General features: G+C 43.1%; 1 protein-coding gene across 1 annotated transcript in view; it reads left to right on the top strand.

The window, feature by feature from the left end:
* Positions 1-647: 647 nt before the first annotated feature.
* The window catches only part of LOC114607218 (alpha-lactalbumin-like), a 48,351-nt gene continuing 36,254 nt past the window's right edge, over positions 648-12,744 (top strand). The window contains 5 exon segments of the mRNA XM_077936611.1: positions 648-884; positions 7,034-7,360; positions 7,362-7,442; positions 8,356-8,563; positions 11,731-11,798. Of these exon segments, the coding sequence (XP_077792737.1) occupies positions 7,316-7,360; positions 7,362-7,442; positions 8,356-8,563; positions 11,731-11,798 (402 nt within the window). The 5' untranslated portion in view covers positions 648-884; positions 7,034-7,315.

Genomic DNA, 12,744 nt, shown 5'->3' with positions numbered 1-12,744 from the left:
GAAGCTCAATGGGTGACCTTGGTGTCAGTTGCCTCCTCTTAGCAAACCTCGCAGGGTTGTTGTAGGGAATAATTAGTGGGGAGAATCACTTGGAGAAAAAGGGGGAGACCAAGGCAATAAGAATAAGTTGGAATCTAGTTACAAATGTCTGTAAATTTCTTATCAAAATAAATGCAATAGAAATGTGCTTAAAAGTTTTGTTGACTTCTTTGGGTTAACTGTTCATATCTGCTGCCTTGTTAATGTGCTTATGTAACATTGATGCAAATCCGTGATTGTGCAGAAGGGGCTTTGGGTTGCATTCAGGAACATTTCCATGAGCTTGGTATGATCAAACATCCACAGATGAAGTTTCATAGATACCCATACATACATACATACATACAGGGGACATTGTGTTGACAATGCAATATTGTGAACTGCCTTTTAGAATTTTGGAGAAAACACAAAGCTGTTTTTTCTGTGCGTGCAAATATCCATGTCAATTTATAATAAAATATCTGTTTTTCTGCAAAGCCACTTCCGACGTAGAAGGAGGTGGGGTTGGGGCTTCACCCTCCCACCATGCACGCGCCTCAGCCTCTGCGCGATTGCGGGAATCCCGATCGCATCATCCCCTGACCAGCCAATCGGATGGCTTGGGGGGCGTGGCCTGCTCCACCCAGGGGTGGCCTGGGATCTCCCTCTTTGCCGCTTCCAGCTGCTCCAGTTTGTCGGAGATCTTATCTCCGCGTTGCCTGCTCTGGAGCACGTGCGCCTGCTTGTTCTTTTGCTTTAATCTTCCCCTTTGCTTTTAGTTGCTGTGCCTGCTGCTGCCTGCCTTTTCCGGCTGCTGCTTTCGCCTTAAGAGCTGCTGTTTGCCAGCAGGAGCCCTTTCTTTTCCTGTGAGTAGCGCTTTGTCCGGCAGCCCTCTGCTGCAAGTCTCTTTCCCCGGCTTTGGAGCCCTCCCCTCATTTCACCCTGAGTGCTTTGGAGCCGCCGCTTCCTAAGGTTTGGAGTTGGTGTGGGGCTGACCAGGAGGGACTGCAGAACTAGTTGGGGAGTAATTTGCTGCAGCAGTTTAAGCTATTGGTGGCTGGGTCGCCCAAGGGCAAAAGCCTGTTTGCTGTTGCTAGGGGCAGCGCAGCACGTGGAGCTTTTAAATTGGTCACTGTAGGACAAGGTCAGGGAGCACTGGGGTTGCTTTGTGTGTACATTATTCTTGCTTGGGGGGCGAGTGAGGTAAGCAGGAAAAAGGGATTGTTCTGGGGACTGCATTACCAGCCCGTTTATCAGGTTTCAGCCTAATTCCCCCCCCCCCATGGCTCTCGTGCTGCTGGTTGTTTATTGTTGTCAGGGTTACGGCTCCCTGGCCGTCACCATTTTGTTTTCACCACGTGGTCCAGCACGGGCAGCCATTTTAGGAGAGGCAGGCCCCTTTTTTCATGTCCGATGCATTTTGGGGTTTTTTATTAAGCTCCGTTGCATGCGAGCCCTCTGGGAACTTGAATTTATCTGACCATCACCTTTACTTACCTCCTGTGGGCTATATTGTTTATAATCTAGCTTGGTTTCTCCGTGCTAGTAGCTTTATATTGTGACATATATTGTGGCATTGGTATTTAATTGCATCACGTTTCTTAGCCTGCAGTCCCTATCGTTACATTGCGGCTTGCCTTCAGCTTGTTGCTACTAAATACTAATACATTGTTGGTTCTGAATGCTTGGGTAGTTGGTGGTTGTGGCACAAATTGATAGCACGCGTGGGTTTTCTGGGGCTGATTCTGGGGCTAAAAATAATAAATAGATAAATAGATTTTATATATATATATGAATATATATATATATATATATACACACACACACACACATATATATATATATATATTTTCAAGCAATTATATATATATATACACACACACACACACACACACACACACACACTACAGTGCTTTTCATTAAAGTTAATAGGGAGAAACGAACGCAGCTGACTGCACAGCATAAAAATAAAATAAATAAAATTTTTAGCAATAATAGTAATAATAATAAAATTTAATTATATCATTGCAATTTTATTGCCTTACGCCTGGCACAGTTTACTTGAATACATTAATTTATTATAAGTGATTTGGAGTTATTTGTTCATGAAGGCCGATGTTTGTTTTAGTATCTTTCATGTCCCCTTTTGGGGGGAAAGGTAATACAACTCTGTTCAATATTGAGTTGTTTATAACCTTGAAGCAGCTGGGTTAGCTCAGTCAGTAGAGCATGAGGCTCTTTTTTTTTAAATAAATATTTTTTGTTGGTTTTTAACATTTAAGTATTCTTGCTGCTGTTACTGCATATAGAAAAAGCTTACATTCCTTTCTATTTATATCGTTTACAACAATACCCAAGAGAAATGCTTCTGATTTCTTTATAAATGTATATTTCAACATTTTTTTCAACTCATTATATATCATCTCCCAGAAGCATTTCACCTTTTTACATTCCCACATGTGATAAAATGTTCCCTCTTTTTCTTTACATTTCCAACATTTATTACTGACTTTATACATTTTTGCTAACTTCACTAGTGTAATATACCATCTATACATCATTTTCATCACATTTTCTTTTAGTGCATTACATGCAGTAAATTTTAAGCCTTCCTTCCATAATTTTATCCAATCACTCAACTGTATGTTATACCCAAAATCTTTGGCCCAATGAATCATAACCGACTTAACCTCCTCATCTTTCAAGTGCCATTCAAGCAGCAATTTGTACATTTTGGACAAAATTTTTAAATCATTATTCAGTATCTCTTGTTGAAACTTCGATTCTTTTTCATAAAAACCTTTTTCTTTAAAGTCTTGTTTAAACATTTCATTGACCTGATAATAATGTAACCAATCATTAACATACTCTTTCACTTCATAGAGCATGAGGCTCTTAATCTCAGAGTTGTGGCTCGAGCCCCATATTGGGCAAAAGATTCCTGCCTTGCAGGGGGCTGGACTAGATGACCCTTTTAAAATACGCAAATAATAAACAAATGGTTCTTCCTTTCGCATTCTAATTAACCTAATTTCATTGGCTATTGTATTTACTAGTTGTTGCCTATGAATTCTTATCTATATTTTGCCTATAAGCAGTGTAAACGGTGTTGAACTAGGCTTGCTGGTCTATAGTGTATTCTTTAAAAACAAACAAAAAAACCAAAAAAACAAAAACAAAAGCAAGAATAAAAAGAAAGAAAGAAAGGGGGAATTGGTTTGGGAAGGGAAGGGAAGGTGGAGGCCTGCGGCCTTTAACCTGCGTACCTGGTCTTAACCTAGTTTCATTGGCCATTGGGCCAATGAAACCAACCAACCAACCAACCCAACCAGTTAGGGAAATGCTAGCTATTGCAAAAAGAAAATAAACAAATAAATTCTGGCTGGGAGGGTGGCTGGCCCCTTCAGGGAGCCGCCTATAGTGGCTTTACACATTTCACCTTTAGGCATCATCCCTAAAAAGAGTATCGTATGAAAAGAGTATCGTATGATCCACAACCCATCCTACCCTAGAGGTGGCTCAGTCAATGCTGCAATACCACAGGAGCCTTGTTCTGTGAAATATGCCTCCTTTGATCAGGCTATAAAGTTTACTCACAGGTTCAGCAGGGGGGCGCTCTTGGCTAAGTGTGTCATTGAGTCCGCCTTCCGCCTCCTGCCAATTCACCCAGAGGACTTTCTGTGGCTAGGTTTTAGGTTTAGGGCTTATTCATAGACAAATTTATGCCGATAGGGTGCTCAGTAGCTTGTGCAGCTTTTGAGTCATTTAGTACAATTTTAGACTGGGCCCTTTGCTTTAGAACTGGTTCTGAAAGGGTGACCCATTACCTCGATAACTTTTCTCTCATCACTAGTAATAGCCCTGATTGCGCTTCTCTTTAGAGGCTTTCACCTCCCTGGCTGAGGAGCTTGGGGTACCTTTGGTGGCAGACAAAACAGAGGGTCCAGTTTCGACCATAACCTATTTTGGGTATTGAATTGGACACAATCGCACGGACATCAGCCTACCAAGGGAGAAGCTAGCAGCACTTAAGGAATTAATTCTGTAACTTCTTCCTCTCAAGAAGGTCACCCTTAGGTAGAGTCGATCACTCTTGGGTCACCTCAACTTTGCATGCCGGGTAGTGCCCCCTGGCTGCCCCTTTTGTGGGCGATTGGCTAAGCTGTCAGCGGGACTGCAATGCTCCTCAACACAGAGTGCGCCTCTCTAAAGTGGTCAAGTCAGACCTGGAGGTTTGGTTAAAGTTCCTGGATAAGTACAGGGGAATTCTTTGTGGCAGGACAATTTGATGCTGCGTTCAGACTTTCAGGTACAGTCTGATGCAGTTGGTTCCCTGGGGTTTGGTGTCTACTTTAGGGGATGCTGGTGTGCTCAGCGTTGGCCTACCAGCTGGCAAGGAAAACCTATCACGCGTAACCTCACCTTCTTAGAATTTTCCTATCGTAGTTCTGGTGTACTTGTGGGCTGATGAGTTCGGGAATCACCAGGTATGCTTCTGGATTGACAATCAAGCGGTTGTCAGTGTCCTGTCTAAACAATCATCACACTCTCCTAGGGTGGCAAACATGCTCCGGTGCTTTGTCCTTTTGTGCTTAGAATTAATCACCTATTTCTCTGCCAAATTTACACCTAGGGTTAACAATGACATCGCGCATGCTCTGTCTCATTTTCAGATGGACTGTTTCCGCTCATTAGCACCAGAGGCGCAGCAATTACCATAGCCATTCCTGGAGCACCTTTGGAGCCTTGGGAACACGATGTCCTGAAGGGAGTATTGGCTTCAGTAGTCCCACCCACGCTTAGACATTATAAAAAGGCTTGGTTGGACTTTATGGAGTTTCAAGGCAAATTAAAAAATGCTAGGCTTGACACACACCCTACCAAGGCTGAAGTTCTGCAATACTTGGTACATTTGAGGGAGCTGGGTCGCGCAGCAAAGACTCTTAAACATCCAGTCAGCTGCAATCTCCTCCTTCTGTAAGGCTATTTACTCCATAGACCCTTGTGCGGATTTCTTAGTGCGAAGGGCACTGGGGGGCTGGTGCAGGCTGCAGCCTCCCAGCAGTGATGGTAGAAGGCCCATAACTTATGACATTCTATGCCAAATCCAAATAACAACAACAACAATAAAAGTTAAGAAGTATCTGTTGGTCCAAGTACAAGGCCCGGTTATTTTTCGGCTGCCCATTGAAGGAATGGGTTTCTGTGCAGGGACCCAAAATCCACTTTTTTCCTTTTCCAAGGGAGCATTTCTAGAATGCTTTAACTTGAGCTCTTGAGCCAAAACCCAGCTGTATAAACAAGTGCTCAGAGCCCTCTTCTTTATCAGTTTGTGACGGCAAGGATGACCTTGGCTGTTCTAGTGGAGTAGGGATGACATGTCTAGGTCTTATCTTACGTCCTGACGCACAGACCTAGTCTGGGAACAGCACCAGAGTGTGTTCTTGGAGTTGGTGACCTCTTGCTCCAAGATAAGAGTAGGAACAGGAATACCCTTTTATGGTCAGAAGTATAGGAAGGAATATCCTTTTATGGTTAAGAATACCGGAGCAGGAACATATGTGATGTCAACCTGCGTGTATAGGCTGATGTGGTTGGATTCCTGGGGAAGGAGGGAGAGGGTGCCTGGAGGATATATATACTGCATGAAATTTCTAATTTCTTTGGACTTGCTGTGGACTGACCATGCAAGTGCCTTCTGCTATCTGGAGAGAATAAAAGAACTCTTTCTGTGAACCAACCCTTGGTGTCATTTGACTTCCTTCCTCCCGTCCGGGAGCAACGCAGAGCCCACCAATCAGTAAAGTCTAATAAGGCTACACCATCGCCTCCTTTGGCGCTCTGCGCGTTGGCGAAGTGGTTTGTGAGGGCCAACAAGATTCCGCTGCTCGGGGAAGTTTGAGAGACCTGACCTTGTCCAGATCCAATTTAGTCCTGCATGTCCGGTGTTCCAAAACTGATCAGCAGGGAAAAAGGGGGCCCTTATTCGGCTCTAAGCAACTAGTCACAATGGGCCATGCCCAGTAAAGAGTACTAGACATTTCATGTATGTGAGACCAACCGTCTCAGGCCCATTCCTCATACATTTGGATGGCTCCCGCCTTGCACGGCATCAGTTCATGCACGCTATGTGAAGGGCGATTGCTGCCTGTGGTTTACCCCCAGCTGAATACGCAGCCAACTCCTTTCGGATTGGGGCCACCAGCACAGCAATGCATTTGGGACTCTCAGCTGAATGGATGAAGGACTTGGGGCGGTGGAAGTCTGATACTTTTAAGGGATATATTCGTAAGACCTCATGATTGTTCATGGTATACCTGACCTGGCTTTGTTACCTTCTTTTGCTTTCAGGAGACGTTATGGTGCACATTTGGATTACAGGCCACTGGGCATGCCATCATCTGTGGCCCACTGGGCATGCCATCATCTGTGGCCTGGGGTGCAGGCTGGATCTTCCACTAAAAAATAACGTTTCCTGAATCGCATCTCCCCTAATCCCTAGTGTATTCCTAATCTCAATTAATAATAACTTAATGACATAGTCAATCTCTCCCTATAGAGTTGGCAAAGTGGGATATAACTTGAATAAGTGAATGAATGAATCATTGATTCCAATAGGGGCTGTTTTGGCAAAGAGGATTTGCTTCTTTTATTTCTCTAACTACTGAGAGAAATAAATTTAAAAATTTTAAAAATGTCCAGTAGCACCTTAGAGACCAACTAAGTTTGTTCTGGGTATACCTGAAGAAGGGTCTGGTGACTTCTGTTTCAGTGTATCTGAAGAAGTGTGCATGCACACAAAAACTACTCAGTTGGTCTCTAAGGTGCTACATTATAATTTTTAAATTCTTTTGGAAGGGTTCTTTTAAACTTTCTTAGATCATATAACTTTTTTTGAAGACTTGATTCTTTTAAGGGAATTTTTAGGTTTTTAAGAAGAGTCTTTTTAACTATCTTTTTAAAGAATTGTTTTAATTTATTTTGACGGTAAATGAGAAACATGCTTTGTCTCTAGTTCCAGGGATGTGGCCACAAGGTATCAGATGCCTGAGAAGGGTTGGCTCATTTGGACATACTTTGAGAATTCTTTTTAATTTGCTCATATTAAAAAGAAAAAAAGAAAAGAATCACAAACATTTGTGAGGGGGCCACTGAAAGTAGTGATTTCAGAAGAGCTACTTGAAGAAGGACTAACAGGAACCAACTCATGATGCAATTTAACATGGATTGGGCAGCCTACAGTCCAAAGGCAGGGGCCATAAAAAGCTGAGGCTCTGGACTTGAGAGACGTGCGGCAATGAAGACACTTCACCTTCTGTCATTCTGTCTGCTCATGGTAGCAAAACGAGACAAGGAAGTTTGAGGATTGTGAATTGTTTTACAAGCTGAGAGATCTTGGGCTGGATGGCTTTCGCGGTATTGACGTAAAACAATGTGAGTCTTGTTTGTTGGACATACAATGTCCAGCTGCTCTGTTAGGATAAATTTACACCCAATTTGTTGTGGATCCCAACCTCCCTTTGGTTTCTCATTTCTAGATGACATGTGTAGCAATTTATATGGATTTGTTTGGGTTTTTTGTTTACAGTATTATTATTATCTTTGACCATTTTAAAATAATGTGGCATATCTGAAAAATGAGAACTGACAGAGCAGGCAAGATTGAAAATAAAGAGTCTTGTGGCACCTTAAAGGCTGACACATTTATGATATAATAAATTTTCATGAACTTCATCAGTTGCAAGATTAAAGGTAAAGGTAAAGGGACTCCTGACCATTAGGTCCAGTCGTGACCGACCCTGGGGTTGCGGCGCTCATCTTGCTTTATTGGCCAAGGCAGCCGGTGTACAGCTTCCAGGTCATGTGGCCAGCATGACTAAGCCACTTCTGGCAAACCAGAGAGTTCTGGCACAGAAATGCCTTTTACCTTCCCACCGGAGCGATACCCATTTATCTGCTTGCACTTTGACGTGCTTTTGAACTGCTAGGTTGCCAGGAGCAGGGACCAAGCAACGGGAGCTCACCCCGTCTCGGGGATTCGAACCGCCGACCTTATGATTGGCAAGTTGTAGGCTCTGTGGTTTAACCCACAGCGCCACCCGCGTCCTCAAGATTAAAGGTAGCACTGGATAATTCAGAATGTTTTAGGAAAATGTTAAAAGCTGTTAAAAACATTGCTATTTTAAGAATACTGAAATAGAAACAACAGCATTTCAAAACTCAGAATGTCAAAAGCAAGAAAGGGTAAGTCAATGTTTTGAAAGTGTTTAAACAGCAGGATTTTTGGAGAAGTTTTAAAAATACTTTTCTGTTTCTGTGTTTGGGAACTGATTTTAGGAAAGAAAGGACACTATGAGTCCCTGGTTTTTATACTTTGCTTCCCTACCAGATGTCTGTATGACTGGATTCCCAGCTAATTACAACACTGAATACTACGAGACAGAAGAGGGTGTCCCACACCACAGGCTATTCCATCTGAGCAGCCAGGAATGGTGCTTTAATGAGAGGCGGCCATCACAGAACAAATGCAACATTTCCTGTGATTGTGAGTCACCCTTTTTTTCCTGCTTGTGCCATGTACTGTATGTCTCAAGATGAGTGGCTTATTTCTAAAAAGAGACAGGCCATGGATATTTCCCCAAATTTTGCAATGCAATACTCCAGCCAGTAAACTTATGCAAAAGTGCATCTATTAGGGAGAAAGCATGCACAAACAGGCATTAATGATGAACCATGCTAAAGCGGTGTGTGTGCGTGCTTGGCCTGAGGAAAGTCTTGAAAGCAGGATAAAGAGAGCTGGATTTGGCCTCTGGGCCCCAGGTTCCACACTTCCTACTCTAAAGCCTATACTCCAAGACAGCTTGGACATCCTGAGCACATTAACCAACAGGTGCATGATTCACCAGACTGATGCAATCCCCACTTGATAACCTGAGCAGGTTTGAAGTTGCCTGGTGCAATTTGGGAGGGGGGGGGGGGAAGAACCTAAGCAGACTTCCAGAAGGGCAGGATGCAGGTTAGAGCATGAACTGTGAAACAAATGGTAATTATGTAATGAGACTTTATAGCCTATTATTTCATACATACATATATGTTGGAGACCTAGGCCAGGTTCTGAGAGGGACCTTCTGCTTCAGTGCCCTGTTCCAAAAATAAAAGCAGCCCACCATGCATCCCTAAAGGAATTTTTTTTAAGGTTATCAGTCTGCACAAAATTTGCATATGGCAGTTTATTTGTATATATGCAAATTTAGATATAATTGTTATGAAATTACTCGTATAATTACAAGAAAACAAATTTAATTTAATTAATGTACATTTAATTTAAATTACTATTATTTAAATAGAAAAACATATTGCCACAGTGTGGAATACATCAAGTGACTCGTGCTCAGCAGACGCCAGGTCCTGATGGGCAACTTCAAGACCTCTTCAGTTCTTGCTTCTTAGGGTTGTTTATCTCTAAACTGAACTTAGACCAGGCAACACTTTAAGTAGAGGGGAGGATATACATGGCCACCCGAACTGTGATCAGTATGCAAGTTTCCTATCTGGTAAGGGAGGCCTGGTTTACCTGCATAGCAGAATAAGGTAGCCTGAAGTGTAGAAGTGATTAGAGACCTTCAAGGCCCCTGGTGCTGTCCCTCTTTTTATGGCCCCTGAACTGCCCTCAAACGGGGGGGGGGGGGGGGGGGGCGGGCCGGCCCGGGGAAAATTATCAAGAACCATTACTGCAGCAAAATGGAAGAGTAATGAAATTACCTCTATACAAGATTGGATCCAAAAGCTGACAGAATATGCCGAATTAGATGGTTTATCAGAAAAAACAAAGAATAAATCAAAACAGGAATTTGTTTCTAAATCGGAGGTTTTCAAAGAATATCTGAAAAATAAATATAGTAGTTCAAATTCTGTTGCAGCATTCAAGGAACTTCAGTAATAGTTCCAAGGTAGATATAAGAAGTTAGATTTATTGAGAATAAGTTTAATTATGATAAAAGTGTGTGTTGGCAACAAGAGACCAGGGCCCTGCGGGACTTGACATCTTTCCGCAGGGCCTGCAAGACAGAGCTGTTCCACCAGGCCTTTGGCTAGGGCACAGCCTGACACCCTCCCTCGGCAATCTTCGCGGAGCTCTGGCCCAATGGTTGCCAGTGGCTTGAATTAATTAATTTTATAATGAATGATTTTAGAATGTTGTTTATGCTGTACTTTTGTACTGTTTTATTGTTGTTAGCTGCCCTGAGCCCGGCTTCAGCTGGGGAGGGCGGGATATAAATAAATTTTATTATTATTATTATTATTATTATTATTATTATTATTATTATTATTATTATTATTATTACAGTGGTGCCTCGCAAGACGAAATTAATTCGTTCCGCAAGTTCTTGCGAGTTTTTCGTCTTGCGAAGCACGGTTTCCCATAGGAATGCATTGAAAATCAATTAATGCGTTCCTATGGAGACCGCTTGCCAGGCTGGCGGTGCGGAGAAGGGCTTTTCTCCCCACCGCAAGCCTTCAGGACAGGTACGGGAACAGAGGGGAAGGCGCACAGCGCTTCTCCTCTGTTCCCGGGGCTTGCGGTGGGAGGAGGGTTTTTCCTCCCCACCCCCAACATTCAGAACAGCATTCTGAATGTTGGCGGTGGGAAGGAAAACCCTCCTCCCGCCGCCAGCCTTCGGAGCAGCCTTCCAAAGGCTGGCGGCGGGAGGAGGTCTCTCCGCCCCGCCGCCAGCCTTCGGAGGAGGTCCGAGGACAGTGGGGAAGACGCGCTGCGCTTCCCCGCTGTCCCAGAGATTTCCCTATGGGCTTTCGTCTTGCAAAGGAAGCCCATAGGGAAATTCGTTTTGCGAAGCGCCTCCAAAACGGAAAACCCTTTCGTCTAGCGGGTTTTCCGTCTTGCGAGGCGTTCGTCTTGCGGGGCACCACTGTATTATTAAGTAATCTGAATTTGAAATATGGAATAGACGGGAGGTTGGGTCTTTAGTGACCAATAGATGTTTTATTGTTTGCTAAGAAAATTATGTGTCTATGGTTATTTTTGTAATTTGTGTGTAATTTGGTATTTGTGTTTTTTTCCTGTTTTTTTTCTTGTTGTATAAATTAAAAACTTTATTAAAAAAAGAAAGAAAAAGGTTGCTGACCACCCTAGAGGGCCCCTATGCTTGTTGACATGCAGGGTGGTTTCTTACTGCATATTAATCTGTTTGTCATTCTTATGATATTTGTTCATACCTTGCAAGTGTCCCAGGACATCCCGTTTTTTCGCGCAAGAGCATGGTGGCCATTTTGAGTGCTGCAATATCATCCTGAAAAAAGCACTTTTTCGGGGCCACAATCTCTTGCAGCACCATGACACACGTTTTTGCATGCCAGGAGAGCACAGCACTGGAAAAAGTGAGTCTTTTGGGTTCTGTGATCTCGTGCAGGTGATGTAACTCACGTGGGAGCACGACCAGGAAGAAACACAGCCTGGTTTGGGGGCTCAACATGTTGGAGGTTATGTTCATTGTTATTATGAAGCATCATGCCTTATCATGTCAACCAGGAGGAAACAAACTGGGAGGAGATAAGCTTTCTCTGAATCACTGCATGTCTATGACCCCCTATCACCAGAGATATAATTCTTGTGCCTTTGAGGCCTCAGTTGGTATCTATATCTGGGCTCAGGTTTGTTCTTGGTTAACTTGTCTTCATCATTCTCCTCTACAGATCTCCCCGATGATGATATTGCAGATGATGTAAGGTGCCTTAAGAAGGTTATCACCGAGAAAGGGCTGGTGAGTGACATCAGCTTTCCTGCTTTATCAGAATGAGCAGCTGGGGAAAATGATGTAATCAAGTCAAAGCAGAAAGCAAAAAACTGTTTTTAAAGGCCCTTTATTAAGGGATGAAAGTAAGAGACACAAATCATTCTTTTTGTAGTAAGTAAATATAGTTTAAGAGATATATGCAAGATCTCTCATGATAAAGTAAATCTGCAATCTTTTGACTTCAAAATCCTCATATGCTTAAGGAAGGTACACCAACACATAGAAGTTCCTTTGGGTCATTCTGTTATGAAAAGGGTTGACGAAATACGATACATGATGAATATTAAGGGCATTTCCATACAGGGTAGTTTGTTTTGGAATAGGTGCTGCTCATGCAAGATGAGGGTGTTTATTGCCCGGCCTCATGTCCAAAATACACGGGCAAAGGCTCCTCCATGTAAGTGAGGAAAAGTCAGCTGAAGTCAGGGTGTTCCTCCAGCCCAGGTTTCCTTTCCCCCTGTGTTTCCTCCCTCCTCGGTGTCAGATCCTGCCAACCCAAGCCTGATCCCACTGTGAGGCTCGTGACAATTATTTTGCTAAGTAGAAAATAAATATGGATACTCATTTCTTTGCTATTAAATCTCTTGCACCTGCCTTCTTTCCTATTACCTTGGCAGAGTTTTAGTTCTGAGTGCAAAATATAAATTTCCCTCAGTGAGTTCTGGCATACTATCCAGTCAGTAGGTTCAAGCTTTGGGGAGATAATAATAATTTGAGGTTATTATTCTGCTAAATTCACCTTTCACATCACCAGGCACTCACAAATCGCCCCCAATGTGTTTTGTTCTGCTAGGACAAGCCTGGACCTGCCCTGATTTATGGTTTTACATCGGGGCTGGCCCACAGAAGATAAGAGGACTGTCAATGGCTACTAGTCATGACAACTACAGTATCAGAGGCAGCATGCCTGCAC

The sequence above is a fragment of the Podarcis muralis genome, chromosome 12 (genome assembly GCF_964188315.1).
Source record: "Podarcis muralis chromosome 12, rPodMur119.hap1.1, whole genome shotgun sequence".
NCBI lineage: Eukaryota > Metazoa > Chordata > Lepidosauria > Squamata > Lacertidae > Podarcis > Podarcis muralis.
This window is presented reverse-complemented; position numbering and strand designations above follow the sequence as displayed.